Source organism: Miniopterus natalensis, chromosome 3, assembly GCF_054644295.1.
Source record: "Miniopterus natalensis isolate mMinNat1 chromosome 3, mMinNat1.hap1, whole genome shotgun sequence".
NCBI lineage: Eukaryota > Metazoa > Chordata > Mammalia > Chiroptera > Miniopteridae > Miniopterus > Miniopterus natalensis.
Genome location: NC_142083.1, coordinates 20,244,746 through 20,264,993, shown reverse-complemented (window position 1 = coordinate 20,264,993; position 20,248 = coordinate 20,244,746). Strand labels below are relative to the sequence as shown.

Here is a 20,248-nt window from a genome sequence, read left to right as displayed (position 1 = left end):
TGTACAGATTAACATATTAAGTCTCCTTCCAAGGGTAATTTAAAATGAAGCCCAAAGAAAGGGCTTATTTTTCAGCATTGCATATGATTGGCACATGTATACATATGGGTTTTTTTTTGTTTTTTTGTCTTTGCTAGGCCTCCTTTATGTCTATAACACAGATGGATAGAAAAAAAGCATTGTATGAGAGGTCTTCAGAATCCTGACAAAGAACTTAATCTATGGAAGTGAGCTGCCCCCTTAGCTAATGTGGTAAAGCTGGTGTTTAAAGGAATGAAATCCTATAGTACGTTAAAGAGATTCTTATTGTAAAAAGCTTTAGGTGTTTATACCACACAAGTGGTAAGTTTATCAGAAAGCTATCCTGATCCCTCAATCCTGAATATATCAGAAGAGAACTTTACATTTAAATCAAAATTTTCAAATGGGCTCTGGTGCTGCTTGCCAGAACTTACCACAAGTACAGACAATTCTCATAATATAAACTGACAAGATGGACTGGTTCAAGGCCAATGGTTGATTGGAACCCTTCTGACTACTGTATAAAATTGTGCAGCTACTATGGAAATCAGTATGGTGGTTACCCCAAAAAGTAAAAAGAAAATTACTATATGATCCAGCAATTCCACTTTTGGGTATATACCCAAGAGAATTAAAACAGGGACTGAAAGAGATATTTGTACCCCCATGTTCATAGCATATTATTTACAATAGCCAAATGGTGGAGGTAACCCAAATGTCCATTTTTTGAATGAATAAATAAAATGTGGTATATACATACAACAGAATATTATTTATCCTGATACAGGACATTCTGACACATGCTACAACATGGATGAATCTTGAAGACATTATACGAAGCCGGTCACAAGAAGACAAATGCTGTATGATTCCACTTATATGAGGTCCTTAGAGTAGTCAAATTCATAGATGCAGAAAGTAGAAGGGTGGTTGCCAGGGGCTGGGGGAGGGGGCATGGGGAGTTAAGAGTTTAGTGGGGACAGGGTTTCAGTTTTATAAGATGAAAAGAATTCTAAAGATTCACAACAGCGTGACTGTACTTCATGCCGCTGAATTGTATACATAAAAATGGTTAAAACGGTAAATTTTACGTTCTCTCTGTTTTACCAATGATGTTCTCTACTCACCATCGCATCCATGAAAGGGAAGGCAGCAAGATAGAGGAAGGCCCTTCTCGTTTTGCTCCCCACGGATTCGTCCACATGGTGCAGTTTGTTGATAATGTAGTAGCCTAGGTCACTATAAGCTGCGAAGGGTCCAAAGAACATACAGGGCAATATTTAGAAAACGTTACCTTTATATGCTTTTCTCTCAAAAGTTTAAATGCAATTTTAAATATAATATATTTTTTAATTAGAAAATTTAGATGAGCAAAAAGGAAACCATCTACAATCTCATCCCTCTACCGGGGTGCGTGGGAGGGGTCATGGTAAAATACTCTAGGCCCTAACTGCCCAGTTCTTTTATGGGGGGGGGGGAGTGTGTGGGGCATGCACGTGTGTTTTAACAGAAAATGTGCTCATACTTATATATACTCCTTCGTAAATCCTGAACACCTTTTCATGACATGCTTCTACGTTTTAATGGTTGCACTGAATTCCTTTCTGTAGGTTTACTTAGTATCAACTTACTCAGTCTCCTATTATTGTACATTTAGGCGGTTTCCATTATTTTGATATTATAAAAGAAGGCTTGATGGATAGGTTTGAAGCTAAATGTTTACACATATTCTTAATCATTTGCTAAGAGAAAATTCCTAGATATTACTATGCCCTTTCAGTAAAAATTTTACAGCTAGTTTTTCGCCATTTGCTATTTGTTTTGTTTCATTTTTGTGGGGAGGAGGGCGGCAACCTTGGGTATAGCCCTGCCCAGTGGAAAAATGATATCTCTGAGGTGCTTTTGAAGTCCCTCCAACATCAGGATTTTCGACCAGTGTGTGACTGGAACATAATGGGAACTTGACAGAAGTGGGCTGAATGGCTGTGCAGGTGCCAAACATATATAAAGGCAGAAAAACGGTCTCGTGTCAGCCAGGCATCCCCGTGGAGAGCGGCAGCCAGGACGAAGCAAAACGGTGAGGTTTTCTGCCTCCTTGATACATGTTCAGACTCCATGGCAGATGATTGTCTCTGTGCTCCTCCTAGTGTCTGACATAGTGCTCTAATGGCAGTGCCCCTGGCAGTGCTCTTTCATAAGTAAGAGCGTCCGTGCACTTGACGACCAGAGAAGCTGCTTCGAAAGCAGAAAGGAGATAGACGCAGCGAGAGTCCCACTTCATGAGAAACAATAAGAACCTCCCCCCACTGAAAAGCTTGGGGGATGACTTATTACTATATTACTGGTAAAAAAAAAAACACCCCACAATTCTCCATCCTTTGTCAGGGTTAGTCTTGAATTATGGGAATTGAGGTCTTCAGGATACCACAGATATTTAAATGCACAAATGGGAATCCCACTGCGGGCAGAGGTGCAAATAAGTGATTTCAAGGGGTAGAGGCAGGAAGGGCTAAGACATGCAGAGAACAAAGAAGGTGGGGGAGACAAATGCAGGAGCAGAGGGCCAAGTCCTCCAAGGAGGGCAGAGGGGAAATCCGTAAGGGGAGCCGCCAGGTGAGCAAAGGTGTCGGGTGTGGAATGTGGCGAGGCCATCAGGGCCCCTGCAGCAGCAAGAAGATACATCCAGGAGGGGAGGTGCCACGTGGCAGAAAGAAGAAAGATGTGGGAGGGTGGGATTAGTGACAGCCAAGGGACAGGGAAGGAAGGAGGCAGCTGCATGTGTTTGGATCAGAAGGCACATGGACAAAACTGGATTAGAGAAGGCTTGACTGAGGCACTAAAACAAGAGATAAGCTGACAGAATCACAAAGCAACGTGAAGATGTACTTCATCACACAAACTGTCTATTTCAGGCACCAAACCTTGGAAATTTCATCTCAGAGTTTATTGTTGCTCCTATTTATCTGTACATGTGTTTTCATTCAGTCAGGAAACGTCCATGGTGCTGGGACCTGCAAGCAGATGGTGCTGACCTTGCCCACGTCACTGCCCCACCCCGGCAGGGGCCACCCCAGCATAGCCACACACAAGCTACTCATGCTGGCGAGCAGAGCAGTGCGATGCCAAGTGCAAGAGCCCGGGCCTGGCTATGAATAGCTCAGGAGCTAAATCTCCCTGGTAAAGGTTAGAGTTGATATAAAATGCCAGCTGAGTGGACTTGAATGTACAGCCAAAGCTGGGGCCACACAACTGGTGAAAGACGGAGATCTAGAGGGTGGTGGAATGGCTTGAACTGTGTCCCCCCACAATCCCTATGTTGAATCCTAGCCCTCAGTCCTCAGAACATGACCTTATTTGGCAACAGGGTCACTGCAGATATAATTAGTTAAGATGAGGTCATCCTGGAGTAGAGTGGGCTCCCAATCCAATACAACTGGTGTCCTTCGCATTTGGACACAGAGATAGACACACACAAGCGGAACTCACATGAACCTGAAGACAGAGAGCAGATGATGCCTGCACAGACCAAAGAAGGTCTCAGATGCCAGCAAAGCACTTGTAGCTGGGGGACAGGCCTGAACAGAGTGGTCCTCCCAGCCTCAGAAGGAACCAACCCTGCTAACACCTTGATCTTCTGGCTCCAGAACTGGGAGGCAACACATTTCTGTTGTTTGAGCTGCCCCGTCTGTGCTACTTTGTTAGGACAGCGCTGGCAAGCTCATATAGGCGGCTTCTGAGAAAGGGGTAGAGAAGTATTTTCCTGGGAGACTCCGGGGCAGTGGCAGGAAAGATGGGACCTGTGCTTGAGAGCGGGGCATCTTGTTAGCTGTGTGGCCTACAGGGTAGAGATCAATGTAAATAAGCTGTTCTACCCTTTGTAAATATACCTACTTATGTCAGAATATTTTAACTAACAGCGCCTTTCTGCAGGGTAACAGAGGAAACATTACAAGCTTAACAGGGTCTGAAGGGCTGATGGGGGATGAGCCCAGCCCAGCTTTCTGATGCCACCAGAACGTCCCTCTCATCCCTGCCCTTTCCAGCCTGCAGCTGGTGCTGGCTCCTCCAGGGTCCCCAGGCCCCAGGGTACTTAGAGACCTATGGGTCCAAGGCTGCCTTCGCTTCTCTCTGCTTCTTTTCCTCTTTTAGGTACTAGAAAAATTCAGAGGCCAAGGACGCCCCCCCACCCCATTCATTTTTTCCTTCCTCCTACTCCTCCCCTACATGGTGGAAGAAGAGTCACAAAAGTGGTTTTCACCCTGTGAGCTGGGAATATAAAATCCCAGCAGCTGTCTACCTCCTCCCCTTCCCTCCCAGCCTGTGCCCTGGAGCTGCTTCTGGCTGGAGCTGTCGGCTGGGGGTAATTTGTTTAAAGGGCTTTGCATAATCCCTAATTACCAGGCTAGCTGCCTTAACAACACCTAGTAACCTTCAACTTCTATAAATTGCTTTCTCAAGATTGTTCTGAAACAGCTTGTATTCCTTATAAAAAGCAGAACATTAAAAAGAAAAATTAAACAAGGTTTTTAAGCAGATGTAAATGGGTTTCCTGACGTGGCTGCAGCAAGAGGACATTGACCTGACCTATTTACAGGTCAGCAGCTTTGACCCCACCCAAACAAGAAGAAACCAGAGGTCCCATTCAGATCCCTGGCTCCTCTGACCTGAGCCCGCCTGCGGCATGGGCCCTGTCCAGAATCAGTGGTTCTCAAGCTTGTTCATCCAGTAGTTACCAGCCCTTGTTGCAAAATGCCACGAAATAGTAATATTAACAGAAACAAGTCTATATACCTGTATTTTCCCATGGGAACTGAGGAGAAAGGCCTCCTCCCATTTTAACAAAAGGATAATACGTGTATTGCCAAGAGGCAAATTTGAGAACCCTTACTCTAATTCAAATCCCCAAGTTACCATGCTTGAAAGTCTCAATGTTGATCGGCTCACTATGTTCTGTTCATTAGGCTTTTCACAGGGGCCGGTAACTTCACCCTTGTGTCTCTAATGTATCATTTCCAAAGTGTGTGTTTGCATGACTGATATTTAAATCACTTTAACACAAATGGTTGAATGACTTATGTGTCTAGCAGTGTGCCACCTAACCCAGCAGTACAGAGGCTGGTCATCTGCGTCAGGCTGAGTCACAGACATGCGATAAGTTGGTCTATAATCCGCACCATGCAACGTTCATCTGGAAGATGTGGGGATGGGAGGTAAAACATTGCCCAGGCCTTGGAGAGGTAGCATAAACCTATACACAAAGTAAGTAAAGTTAATGTAACAAAAACTCTATCTCACTGGTATCAAGACTTGGAAGAGTGGGTTTTGTAATGATTTACTGTATAATATGTGCTTATTCCCTAGAGAACATGCCTTAGTCATGTCTGAATTCCTAGGATCTAGCCCAGCATTTGCCATATAGGAGGTGCTTAATATATATTGACTGAATAAATGCATGAATCCATATTCCCCAAAGAGGTGACTGGGACAGGCTGACTGCAAACATGTCCCAGCAGAGGCCATGTAGATGAACTTACAGTCTGCTGATAGCCGCCCAGCGAGCCCACCAAGATCAGGAGAGCCTCCTCCTGACTGTCAGCTGACCACAGAGGCATAAGCACAGCCACGTCCAAAAGAACCGCCCAGCCAACCCATGGTCTGGTGAGCAAGAATAAATGCTTGTGCTGTTAATCACTGAGTATAGGGGTGGTTTGCTTCTATAGCGATAAATTATGAGACTATAATGAAACTGCCTGTTCCTTCCTAACATCCTTGTTGGTTAAATTACATCGAACTGTACCAATTCACCCTTTACAGGACTGCTTTATGATCTATTAATAATGGGAAAGTCTGTTGACAAAGGAAGACTGAGAAACAGAACCATCCAGAAATAACTTCACCTGTTCACCAAAAAAGTGCTGTTCCTCTGAGCTCTGCTGACTGCCAAGGCTGTTTTGGGACATGGAAGAGGCCTTACAGGTCACTGCTGACAATAAACATGTCAAGAAATAAGAAATCCACAGCAGTGGTTTCTACATCTATGTGAATTAGGGGGTCAGGCAACACTAATGCCACACAAGTGAAATTAAGTTGAAACTGAAACCAAATGCAAGGTCATCAAGTTTTCCCCTCTTTTATAGATTGAGGGAGAAACAGGATAACACCCACTGGCCTAATTTAAGATCCGGCGATAGTAAACCCTATGATTGCAATTTTAAAAAATGGTGTCTCATGCCCTAACTAGTTTGACTCAGTGGTTAGAGTATCGGCCTGAAGGGTCCTGGGTTCAATTCTAACCAAGGGCACCTGACTTGGCTGCAGGCTCAAACCTTGGTGCCGGTCAGGGCGTGCGAGGGAGGCAACCAGTTGATGTGTCTCTCTCACATCGATGTTTCTCTCTATATATATCTCTTTTTCTCTCTCCCTCTCTCTCTCCTCTCCCCCTTCCACTCTCTCTGAAAGGCAATGGAAAAATTATCTCTGGGTGAAGATTAAAAAAAAAAAAATGGTGTCTCATAGATGAGTCTATGACAAGAGTAATGGCTGCTGCAATTTACTTAAAAAGGGACACTTATTGGCAAGTGTCCAAAAAGGCCAAAAACAAAAAGCCAAAAATACTCTAAAGTATTCTATGTGTGTGCATAGAATAGACATGAACTTCTGGGCCAGTGGATCTTCCAGTCTTCAAGTCTGTCAGTCCAATACCATTTGAAGTGTCTTCTCATTGGGCGTATTGCACAAGGTTTTGGGGTGGGTGGTTGTTGGATACATTTTTTTCTGCAGCTATCTTTCCCCCACAAACTCCACCACACATTGCCAGGGAAGTGCCTGTGCAGTTAGTAGGATCTGCTCCAGCCACGTTTAGGGAAACCCATAACCATGTACAATCTCTCAAGGACAGGATACTGCCTGGCTCACTGGTGGGGTCCACAAAGAAAAAAAAAAATCAGAGAAAACAAATATGAAACACAAGGAAGAAAAATTCTTCAACCGCTGCAAATGTAATGAAAAGGACCTAATACTGGGGCAAACACAGTTACAGAGCTTTTGGTGCTCTTTGACCTGAGGCTGCCTCTAAAGTCCTACTGTGACCCGTTAACTGATGCGCAGAGATGACGCAGAGGGAAGGTAAGGAGCTACGTCTGAAACTTGTTTTTCAAAGCTGGAGATGCTCACATTCGAAATACCTTCTTAGTGAGGAGGACCTTCCAGCAATTGATAAATTATGAGTAGACACTGAAGAGTATGAAGCGTCAAAGTTTATCCAGATTGGGGGGAAAAGCAAAGGGAGAGAAGATTGTGCTGGGAATCAGGATTTTTCCAATGCCTGGAAGCATCATGGAATACACAATCTTGGAAAAAAATAATCTTAGAGTACCTAGCCATGGCACTATTTGGTAACCAAGGAGATTATGCAGAATGATAAAATGCATCTAACTTTTCTAAATATTAAAAATCTCTTTGGAGACCTTGAGGTTATAAAGAAGCAAAAAGCAGACAGAATATATAGCTCTTTCTTGGCTAACGCTGTATTAAACATTATTACACAAATGCTAGAATAAATCTGCTTAATTCAATATGGTTGTCCCTGACATGTCACAAAAAAAGCCCACTGCTATGAAAGGACCTCCAAGTTACACGGATACAGCCATAGGGCTCCCTGCATAATGTCCCCCTGCTCGTTTCCGCTTCCTACTTGGCACTTCCCTGATCTCTTTCCCTTTCTCTCTTCCTCCCTCCCCCTTTTGCTATCTGGGTTGTCTACTGAGCTCTTCTATAGTATCAGGCTCCATACTTCCTTTACCTGGTCACCTGCCCCAATCCTAGTACAGGGTGCCTCTCACATTCAACACTGAACTTTTTTTTTTTTTTTAATATATCTTTATTGATTTCAGCGAGAGGAAAGGAGAGGGAGAGAGAGAGAGACAGAAACATCAATGATGAGAGAGTCATTGATCGAGCCCACAACCCGGGCATGTGCCTTGACCTGGAATCGAACCCCGATTGCCTGGATCCTAGGTCGATGCTCAACCGCTGAGCCACGCCTGGCCGGGCAACACTGAACTCTTTCTTGCTTTATTTCCCAATTTCTAAATGCATGACTACTGTGTGGCTCCCACATCCTTTCCTCACCAAGAGCTCCTTCCCTCCTATTTGCTCACTGCTACTCTGCTTTCTCAAGTCCAAGGGTGGTTTTTAACTCTCCCAACTTTGACTTTGGTTTACCTTTACCATCTCTCAAAAGCTCTCACTAGCTGCAAACAGCTTTTGCCAGCATTCCTCCAGAAGTTGGTGCTAAACAAGCATGTTTCTCTTTGGACTGCATCTACTCAAGGAGAAGGGCATATCTGGCCACCATATCTTCTGTACCTATCACACCTCTGTCCCCAACTTTTGATCAATGGGACCTGGAATAACATGCACATCCTATTTGCTCAATAAATCTTTTGTTGGACCAGTGATAGGACAGATGGGGATTAGATTATTTTAAAAGCGAGTTAAAGAGCAATTCTTACTTTCATTCTTCTTTAGTCAAAGCAGGAAGATCAGCTCTGTTAATACCAGTGGTATATCTATTTACAGTTAACATTCATATTAATAACATCATAAGAGAAGATGGATGAATTGAGAAAAATTTTTCTTTTTGAGGCATCATGCTGGGAAAAGTAACTAATATTGAAAAGAATAAAATGAATAAAAGATTAAGTAGGAAACAAAGCAGATAGAAACCAAGAAAAGTTGGCCATTTAGCTGGAATAAAAAAAAAAAAGCAGAACGCTGGGGTGTTTGTTGTTAAAACCACAAGCTACTTAATAGGCAAGAAGAGCCACCTTTTGGAATTTTATATAGCTATAGCAAAATATTAACTTAGAGCACTGGGTCAAATTCTCGACCCTATCTTATATCAAAGAGAAGGGAAAAATTAGAAACAGTTGTGCTGAAATACAACTCACGCATTCAGAGCCAGGTAAGAGATAACCCACTCCCTCCATGAGGCCTTTCTGAACCAACCCCTAAGAGAAGGAATCTTTCTCCTCTACACTCTCACATGTCCTCATATAAATGCCATTGAAAAATTGGAAGATCTTGATAAGAAAATAAATTCACTAAGGCAATGGGGAAACAGCGCCTAAAAGGGGAAGTTTAAGACCATCAGGCTAGCTTCACCTGAACAAAAAAATATAGCGAAGTTAACTTTCAAGCCTGGATTCCCTGGTTCGTATTTCTACTCTGTGAGTTAAGCATGGTGAGTTTGTGACATATATATGGCTTCCTGTGCTTCCTGCAGGCCCCTCAGGAGCTGTGCATGAATGGAGTAGATATTCATTTCAATATCTGTCCAAGCAAGTATCATTAGGAAGACAGCCTGAGAGTACACAATGGCTTCTCGAGTCTGATATATCTGGAATATTTGCCTTTTTGGTTAATCTATTGTCATTGTTCCCCTGCCACAAGCAGTTATCCAAGAGGTGACTGGTAAAGGAGAAATGTAAGCAGCTGTTTTCAGCATTACTAAGACATGCATATGGGTTTAAGTGTCTAGTGTAGGTGACACATATAGTAGAATCTGAATGGGGGGATGTTTATTGATGGTAGAAAAATAGTTTTGGAAAATACTGGGGATGGCGAGAGAGCCACATGTGTCTGGAGCCTGTGGTCAAATTAATGGGAAACAAAAAACGAGCAAGGCCTGGATGTAGAAAAGCTAACGGGATTACTAAAAAAGGGGGAGGAAGGAAGGGGAGCAAAGATGCTCGCTGCGGCAGACAACAGCAGGCAGAGGGGTTAAAGACAGTGACATGAGGCCACCAAACTAGAAGAGGGCAAGTCATTAAAATCTGAGTTTTGAGTGTTCAGAAGAAACCGATATGTGCTTTCTCAGCCACTGTAGAAAGCACCTGTTTGGTGGAAGGAAAAACACTATGATTGTAAAAATATTAGAAGTGAAAAAACTGATTGCTAAGTATATCTGGAATGTAGAACCACTTTGGTTCAAAGTTAAGATGTTATGATTCTACTTTAAACTGGAAAAGCCTCGATTTAACTTGGAAAATGGCACTGACATTTTTCTTCATGACCACACGCCCCTCAGAGTTTCCTAACACAGGACACAGCTCTTATCTTCCACAGTTCCTGACAGCTACTGGCAAGCTATTCCTCCCGAAGCCTTATTCAACTGTGACTGAGACACAGAGCCGTGGGTTTATCCAGAAGCCCAAATAAAAAGACTAGTAGCAAAAAGGAACTAATCTATCTGTTTAGACAAAAATTCATTTAGACCTAATTCATATTATGTACGGGAATTGTCTCAAATACATATACCATCTTTGAAAATAGCCCAGATCAAATCTAGCTGCAGAAAGTTTCTTTAAAACTTAGTTCACAAGCTAGTATTTGGGGCATAAGTTGGGGAGAGAAAGGCATCTCCTCTCAACCCCACACCCTGAAGCTCTGAGCTCACATTAAATGGTGAATGTCAACACTTTGGCTGAACATTTGGCTCATGAGCAGCAGCATCCTCTCATCCCCACTGTTCTTAGCACAAAATTCTATGCTACACTGAAAAGGCAAACCACAAGGACCTTACTCCATTTGCTTACAGATTCACAGTTAGGTGAGTAAACATTAGCTGCCATCTGAATCCACTGGAAATGGCTTGGGGTTATCCTCTGGCTCCTTTATTCAACATTGTTCTCCTACACCCAGTGCCAGTTTTAAGGTACACAATGGGTTTATGAAATGTCATTCACAGGTTCTGGGCAACTGGGTTCAATAGGTGTGCCATTCAATTTTTATGCCAGGTAAGTCGAGTTGTTTTAAAGCCAAGAAGTTCTAACATTATGGCCTTGAGGTTTTATCACGGAGAAGGAAGCAGAAGTAGAACTCCCGCCCTAAAGGAAGGTTTGCCGAGGTCTTGGTGTAACTGTAGGCGAGTGACTATATGTATGACACAGCTTCCTTGTTACAAGGAAAGAATTCTATGACAAGAGTATTGAGTCTTGCCTTTGAATAAAACAGAATAATGAAGTCCTTTGGAAGAAGTTAATTTTAATACATAAACTGTCATTTGTTCTCACTACTGACAAGTGTTAATTTTAAACAACATCCTTTTATGCTTATTCTTCAGGTTAAGTGAGTGTATGAGAATGCACGTCCCTAACAAAAGCCCCTGCTACCCTGTGGACCCTGCTGAATGCTGATCCTAGACCGCATCACCTATTCATGAAATCTCTCCCTCTGCGGCACAGCGTTTGGAAATCAGGGAAAGGAAACTACCGCTTCCCAGAGAAATCACTTTTCTTGAGCTAGGAGCACAAGCTCCATTCCTTCCAGCTCTTGAAATTTGCATGAGAAAGTTAATCATTACCGTTTAAATCACTTGTTATAATAAATGCTTTTAAATGAATGAAGAAGACTGAGAAATTACCAAAGCTAGGTTCTTAAGTGATGTGTCAACAGCCTTACCTATGAGGGTGTGAAAGACAGCGGCGATGGCACCAGCGACCACCATGCACAGGACAGCTTTGGTTCTGTCGCGCTTGCTGTTGACAAACACCAGGCCCACGTTTTTAAAGTCACTCATGGGGCCCGTGAAGAACTTCATGAGGGAATAGGCGAGCCCATAGCTGGCCAGCATCTCCACTGCGTCCTCCTTGACAGCCGCGATGCCCCGGTTCAAGGCCTGAGGGAAGACAACCCACAAACAGATTAGAACGGTCTCCTCTCCTGGGAATCACACCTCAGAAAGCAAGCACAACAGAGTATGTTCCCATGGAAACACTAAGCAGCTTATAGGGTAAACATCACTGTAATTTCATGAAAGTTATTAGTTTTCATTTTCATCCGTATTAGCTTCAGTTTGAAGTAGCTTCCTGTGGGGGAGATGCCTGTCCATTAAAGTCATAGAAGAAACCTCAACGAGCATTTTATGTTAATATCAGGAAATAATTTGAAGATGTTCTGGTTAAAAGCTTAACATGTTAAATGTTATTTGTAGGCTGAATTTGTTTAACAGCAATAGGCATTCTGGAAATGAGTCAACCACTTTAGATGGAGCAGATGATTTTTTTAAAAATGAATGTGTGTGTGTGTATACACATGCCCAAGCATGTGCATAACCTGAAATACTGTGCATATATTAGGTAGGTATCCTTCATAGCCTAGAGTGAGTTCTAGGCTGTGAAAAAAGGTATTGAAGAAATTTATTATACCATCAATGGATGCTATTTACCTGAATCCTACTGTATTTTAACTTGAAATACATTCCTAAATTCTGTGCAGACAGATATGAAAAGAAAACCTTTAAACCATAAGTACTATTTTTTTTTAATTAATTTTTTTACTTTTTAAATTTATCTTTATTGTTGAGAGTATTACAGGTATACCATTTTCCCCCCAATTGATCCCCTCCACTTCCCTCCCACCTCCTTCCCAGGCCTTCACCCCGTTATTAACTGTGTCCATTGGTTATACATATATCTTCTTTGGTTAATCTCTTCCCACCCTCCACCCCCCTTCCCTCTTTCCCCTGAAATATGATCATCTGTTACATGTGTCAATGTCTCTGGATCTATTTAGTCCATTAGATTCTTTTGTTCATTAGCTTCTTGTTAAAGAAGACCCTTCAACATTTCCTGTAGTGCTGGTCTGGTGGTGATGAACTCCTTTAGCTTTTCCTTGTCTGAGAAGCTCTTTATTTGACCTTCAATTCTAAATGATAGCTTTGCTGGGTAGAACAATCTTGGTTGTAGTTCCATGATTTTCATCACTTTGAATATTTCTTGCCACTCCCTTCTGGCCTGCAAAGCTTCTGTTGAGAAATCAGCTGACAGTCGTATGGGTGCTCCCTTGTAGGTAACTAATTGCTTTTCTCTTGCTGCTTTTAAGATTCTCTCTTTGTCTTTAACCTTTGGCATTTAAATTATGATGTGTCTTGCTGTGGGTCTCTTTGGGTTCCTCTTCTTTGGGACCCTCAGTGCTTCCTGGACTTGTAAGTCGATTTCTTTCCCCAGGAAGGGGACGTTTCCTGTAATTATTTTTTCAAATAGGTTTTCAATTCCTTGGTCTCTTTCTTCCCCTTCTGGCACCCCAATAATACAAATGTTGGGCCTCTTGAAGTTGTCCCAGAGGCTCCTTATACTATTTTTCATATTTCTGGATTCTTTTTTCTTTTTGCTCTTCTGATTTGGTGTTTTGTTTCCTCATGTTCCAAATTGCTGGTTTGATTCTCAGTGTCCTCTATTCTGCTGTTGATTCCCTGTAAATTATTCTTCATTTCAGTTCCTGTAGCCTTCATTTCAAATTGGTACTTTATTATGTATATGTTATCGATTTTCTCAGTTATTTCCCTAACAGTCTGCTTAAACATCCTTATAACAAAAATTCTGAACTCTCTCTCTGTTAGCGTGCTTGGATCTATTTCATTTAGTTCCTCTTCTAGAGATTTCTTGTGTTCTTTCCTTTGTGACATCTTTCTTTGCCTCTGCATTTTGGCTGCTTCCTGGTGTTTGTTTCTATGTATTAGGTAGAGCTGCCATGTCTCCTGGAATTGGTAGAGTGGCTTTGTGTAGTAGGTGTCCTGTAGGGTCCAGTGGCTCAGCCTCCCCAGTCACCTGAGCTGGGCCTTCTAGGTGCTCCCCTGTGTGGGCTGTGTGCACTGTCCTGTTGTAGCTGAGCCTTGGTTGCTGTTGGCGTCCATGGGAGGAACTGACCCCCAGACCAATCAGCTGTGAGGACCAGCTGCAGCTACAGCCCGAGAGCTTCTGTGCTGGAGACACCCTTATGGATCAGGATTTACTTCAGTGGAGCTTTGGTGTTCACCAAGTGCGCCCCTTGAGTGTCACTCGTGGATGTGGTAGGATTGTAATCCAGTGTGGTAGAGTCTGATAACCAGGTGCACTGTCTCTGGGGCCTCCTGGGAGGTGCAAAGTCAGCCTGTGCCAGTGCCTTGCCCAGGGCCACCCAGCGTGAGCTACACAACAAACTGTAGTTGGCTGCTACTTATGCTGGGCTTGGAGGTGTCCAGGAGAGGCCAAGCTATGAGCCAATGCAGGCTGCCGCTAGTGCCAGGCCTGGGGCCGCTTATGGAGAGGTATGGGGCACACTGAGGCCAGCTGCTGCTTGTTTGAGAGATTTTAGGAAAGTCCTAAGCATGAGGCTCGAGAGGTCACTTGCATAGAAAAGCCCCTGGAAATGGCCCGGATGAGCTTCAGGTGGGGAGGGGCGGGGCCTCCCGGAATCACGGGGCGGGGCCGAAGGTGTGAGTCAGGTGCTGGAGGTTCAGAGAAGCGCCTGCCTGCCGGCCATGTGCGGGGAGGACTCGCCAAAGGAGCCATGGACTCCGCCAGCCCTTCTGCCTGGGAGGAAGCCGCCCCCACAGCTCTCGCCTGGATTCCAGGCAGGTTAGTTCCTCCCCGAGTGTCCCGGGTCCTTTCAGGCTGCTGCCCGGCGCTGGGCTCAGAGGGAGCGTCCGAGTGAGTCCGTGCCGGGCCTTTTAGAGGAGCTGCTGGGGCTCCCGCAGCCTCCCCGACCCTCAGGGACAGTCCCGGCTGGTTTCACAGCCCAGAGTTGTGGGGACGTCTCTTCCTGGCCTGGAGCCCTGGGCTGGGGGCCTGCTGTGGGGCTGGGACCCCTCCTTCCTCCGGGAAACCTCCGCTGCCGAGATTCCCTCCCGGGTTTCAACCGTGGCACTGGGTGTGGGCCCGCAGCACGTCTTTGTGATTTAGCCCCGATCCGCCTGCGTCTGCGCCCCTCCTCCCGGTCTCCGTGCTCCTTCAGGTCCCTGGTTGTGGGGCTTCTGTTCAGCCAGATTTCAGGAGGCTCAGAGTGTCGGTGGTTCTGTATTTTAGTTGTAATTTTGATGTGGTTGCGGATGCGGCGGGTGCAGCTGTTACCTGCGCCGCCATCTTGTTGTTCCTCTACATATGATTTTCCAGTAGTATTTTTAAATAACGCTTGCTCAAGGAGATGGGACCATAGCATACTCTGATTATGTTAACCATCCTCCGTGAGGGACACTCTGAGGTACTGGGTTCCTGGTCAGGATGGCATTTCCAAAGGAACTTTCCCACCAACCAGACAAAAATCAGTTACATGGGAGATGGTGGCAATGGATGTCCAAGTGGAGAGAATTTTATTTTTAAAATGTGACCAGAACACTCTCTCTGTCATTAGGAAGAGACAACAGGCTAAGTCAGCTTTTTGTAGAGTTATATACTTTTAAAAATAGATGTTATGGCCCAGGTGTGGCTCAGTGGTTGAGCATCGACCTATGATCCAGGAGATGGAGGTTTGATTCCCGGTCGGGGCACATGCCCGGGTTGGGGGCTCGATCCGCAGCAGGGGGCGTGCAGGAGGCAGCCGATCAATGACTCTCTCATCATGGATGTTTCTCTCTCTCTCCATCTCCCTTCCTCTCCCTGAAATCAATAAGGATATATATTTCTTAAAAAGATATTATGTTTTAGAGTAGTTTTAGGTTCACAGCAAAATGGAGCAGAAAGTACAGACTGTTTCCATACAGCCAACACTCCAACACACACACAGCCGCCCCCTCTATCAGTGTTCCCCACCAGCGTGGGACATTTATTACATCAATGCACCTACAGTGACGCATCATTATCACTCAAAGCCCATAGTTTGTTAGGGTCCACGCTTGGTGTTGTACATTCTAGGGGGTTTTGACAAATATGTAATGACATGTGTCCACCATTATATAGCTGAACATTCTATGCAAAGCACTGTTAGCAAAATATGTATTTATAGGAAAGTACCAATGTGCAAAATGATTTGAGAAAAATCTAGAATAAAAATGAATGATAGCTACAGGAATTCAGTACCATTCTTCTGACAAAGTTGGTATTATATAAGGTAGTTTCTGGTAATTGTTTCCAATTATTTCTCTAACCCTTTTTGCGTTTTTTCCAATAATAACATAAAAATTTCCGTAAGAACCTTCTTAGCCTTTGCAGAGCACACCTGCCACAATGCTTTCCTTAAAAGCGAATTTCCCTTCTGCCAAAGCTGATCTAATACCTTACACCCCAAAGCACGATAAAAACCGAGAAGCTCCCTGATGCTAAGTCCTGTGTTCAATAGGCAGATTTAGTCAGAGGGCTCCTGCTATGTCAAAACCTAACACTTGGTAATCTTCCAAATTAATTTCGTTTTGGACTTCTGCAGTGGATGGCGTTGGCATCCCGCCCAGATCCCTGTACTGGGCAATGCACCCATCCCAAGATATTGTGAATTGGCCACTAATGGCTCACAGCTGCCTGCTTCGCAGGGAAAACTGCTCCCAGCCACTTTGGGTAGGTTAAACTACATTTGACCCCCAGGCAGCACGTGGCCAATGGATGGCTGACACGGGGGTGTAAAAGGTCAGCTTCCCTGCCTTAGTGAGGGACCATTCTGGTACAATTCATGCTCCAGAGCTCCCCGTCGGATCAGGAGGAAGCTCATCTCCAGAGGAGACCACATCCCTACTTAACACTTCCCTGCCGCCCACTGCTTCCCTCTCCTTCTCCTGAAAGCACTTGCTGCGTGTGTCACTTGACAAGAATCCCCAACATGGGACCTTCCACAGAACCCAGCTCAGGAAACCTGCTAACTACGTTCCTCCCAGGCACTGAGAACGGTGTACAGTGGGTTCTTTTTCCTTCTTGTCCTTCCCCAAACCTATAGCTGTAAGTTGTTTACTTGTGTCATTGCTAAAATTTTGGTTAAATTTAAATGATACATGTGACTCAGCACAAGTTTTAAAAGCATACAGGAAGGCACCTAAATAATGTAGGATTAGGCTTTTATGTGTCCACTGTGATGCTTTCTATTTGCACCAACAGTTCACTGACTGAATCCGACACCTAGGGAGGGGCAGGTGACAAGGAAGCAGGCACAGGAACGACAGCGCTGTCAGCGAGGCTGAGTGTGAGAATCACAGTCACTTAGCTCAAGAATCATGGTCATTTGAAGAAAGACGACTGGGTTTAGAGCCATGCAGACCGGAGTTGGATCTGCTCCTATCACTAAACTACTGAGTGGCCTTGGCCAAGGTCCTTATTTTCGCTGAAACAACCCAACTGATCTTAGACTGATATAGGCAGTGGACAGGGCACCAAGCAGTGACCAGAGAAGGCACTTAAAAGCAAGGATTTTTGCCTATTTTGCTTATCACTCTACACCTACCCCCTTGCTACAGCACAAGCACGCAAATATTTGTTAAATGAATGAGCTATTTTCTACCAGGAACTTTAATGTTCATACTAATTTTTGTGAACTTAAAAAAAATAACATTGATTGCAAAATGTTATTATTTTTAAGATATACCATTGATCTAACATTTTTAATGATCACATTAAATGTACATGGTGGTTGAAAAACATCCTGATTTTGAGAAACATTAAAATGCAAGGGAAAGGTGGGGGTGGGGGTGGGGAAGAAGGGGTCAGTGGGGAAGAAAGGACATCTATAATACTTTCTACAATAAAGATAAATTTAAAAAATAAAATGCAAGGCGGAAAAAGAGATTTAGAATTGAAGACATGAGATATATTAACATTATCAGACTTTTTATTAGTCCCATTTGTAGCAAGTATTTCCCCCAATTTGTTCCCTTTCTTAACTTCATGATTCTTTTGACACAGAAATATTAAGTTATTATGTAGCTGATCAATCATTTCATGGCGTTTCTTTCCTTACACATGGACTCTGCCATTCATACCCACCCATAGATAAGGTAATTTTGTTCTAGTTTATGGTTTTACTTGCACACTTAGCTTTTTAATCCTCCTGGAACTCATGCTGTGAGATATGGCTTAAAATTAATTTTCTCAAAATAGTTTATTGCTTTAAAACCAGTTTGAATAAAACACCCGTTGCCCATTTATTTGGGATGTTTCCTTATCAGTCATTAGTTCTTACATGGCCTTCAGTCACTGATTGTTTGCATCATCTGTTGGTCTCAATTTGCTTACCCTGTTTTTCTTCACAGTATGTTCATCATCTGACATTATATTGTCTATTTACTTGTTATTTGTCTATTGTCTCTCTTCTGCATTTGAAAGCAAACTCCAGGGCACAGAGAACTTTGTCTGGTTCACGTTACATCCCCAGACCTACAACATGATAGGGGATCACATGACCACTATTTGACAGAATGAAGTGAAATGTACACAAGCAGTATAAATGTTTTCTGTGGCAGGTGAAGAAATGAAACATGCTAATGAGCCGGGGACTCCTTAGAGGAGCTTATTCAGATAGACTAGACCAGGAGACCCCTCCAAGGAGGTGACATTTGAGCTGAATCCTGAAGTATAAGAACGAAGAGCTAGAGGAAGGCAGAGGCCTGCAGGAGGGTCTTTAAGGAACAGAAGGGAGGCCAGTAAGAGAAGCAGAGAGGGGTAGGGTGAGTTTGGAAAAACAGTACTCCAACCATTGTAAATATGAAGCTGCCCTTCAATCACAGCCTAGTTTCGTCCCAGATGGAATGGGATGGGACCTTGCTCACACGCAGCGATGTGGAACATCTTACTTAAAAACGTACCAGGGTCTAGAAGGTGTTTAGTGGGTCCTAGATGTCTTAGTTTCTCCCAGTGTCTGCCAAGTTCATGGTGTTCTGTTGTATGATTTTTACCCCCCCCCAGAAAGTTAGCAAATGAGAAGATATTAAAACGTAAGAAAGAAAAAAACAACCTCCAGGGAATTGGCTAAAAAATCCCACATGTCATCTCCTTGGTATGAACGGTCTTAGATCGTTACACCCTAAGGGAGATACTGACATTTTAAACTTGGGCTCTGGAAACCAGAAACATCTCTGTACTGCATGGAGATTCTTCAGACCAAGAGTCAGCCAACTTGCCTCAATCCTGCCAATCATCTCATGCAATTGTTAACAGTAAGCATTCCTTGCTAGCTGGGAGGAATGCTGTGCTCCCTGGGGAACGGGTCCAGGAGGGAGCACCTCCTCCCTGAGAGCAGGTCTGGAGCACAGCTCATCTTCTGTCTGGGAGATCTGAGGCTCTCTCTCCGTTTCTCCCACTTTATCTATTCTAATCATTACTCTTGTCACTCTCTTGACTCCTCTGCCTTCTCTGTCTTGGCTCCTCCTGTCTGCCCTTCCTTACTACTCTAGCTTACATTTTATGATCATTCCTTTGACCACACCCATGTCAATACCCACAACTTATTATCTGAAAATCTCTGACCCTGAGTCATCGAATCATTTAACTATTCCACTCTTATCTATATTTATAGACTTCTACTTGGGCTTTGAAAGTGACTGGAATCAAACATACAACAACACAGATTGCGGCTGCTACACACTCATCATCTCCACCCTCCACTGCTCTGTTACCCTTTCATCTTTTCCGTTCTCTGCTCTCAATAATCCCTCTTACTCAGCAGATAAAGTCACCTCTTATTTCATCTGGAATATGAAATCCATCAGGTAGAAAGTAAATTTTTTGTTACTTCTCCCCCTAAAACAAACCTCCACAAAACTCATTTGCCCCCAACCGTTCCTCACCTCCTCTCTCCTACTCCAACAGAAGGGTCAGTCTGACCAAGGTGAGCTTAGGGCTGTCTTCCTAGGTCTTTGCATTTTGTCCCTCCAACCTTGTCATGAGCCACCATCTTCCTATTCTGCTCGTCTGATTTTTGCCACTTGCCTGGCTCTTTCCCGTCACCACCTTTCCCCCTTAGCCATAATGACTTGGAGGTTTCTAGGTTTTTCTCTCATCTCTTCTGCTTCAGCTCTTTCTCCTGATGCTTTCTTTTTTTCATCTCTTAAATACTGGTGTTCTCAGATATCTGTCTGGGGCTGTCTCCTCTTCTCACTCTATTCTTGCTCAGTGGTCCCACCCCCTCCCACACTGCAATTACTTTCTGTCTGCTCAGTGTTCTCAGAGCCACCTCTCCAGACTTTCTGGACTTTTCCTGAGCTCCAAATCCACATATTTCCAGTTGAGTATCCCACTGACACCTCACAGTCTATATTTCCAAAACTGAGTTCACCAACTAGGCTACTTGGGTTCCTGCGGACCCGGCTTCAATAAATGTATCCAATAGAAAATTTATCCATACTTGGAACAGAGCTCTGGCTATCTCAAGCAGAAGAGCGATAAGCGGATGTCCATGAGAAAGGTTAGGAGGGCTAAGCAGATGCAAAATTCGAAACAGAAGGGAAAACCTACTGGGAGGTACAGGAAATGACAGAGAAATCAGAAATGACAGC

General features: G+C 43.9%; 1 protein-coding gene across 1 annotated transcript in view; it reads right to left on the bottom strand.

Annotated features, from left to right (window-relative positions):
* ANKH (ANKH inorganic pyrophosphate transport regulator) overlaps positions 1-20,248 on the bottom strand; it is a 112,111-nt gene that overhangs the window by 34,046 nt on the left and 57,817 nt on the right. Inside the window, exons 2-3 of the mRNA XM_087815339.1 lie at positions 11,485-11,701; positions 1,149-1,267 (exon numbers count right to left, since the gene is read on the bottom strand). Of these exons, the coding sequence (XP_087671465.1) occupies positions 1,149-1,267; positions 11,485-11,701 (336 nt within the window). The remainder of the gene's footprint in view (positions 1-1,148; positions 1,268-11,484; positions 11,702-20,248) is intronic.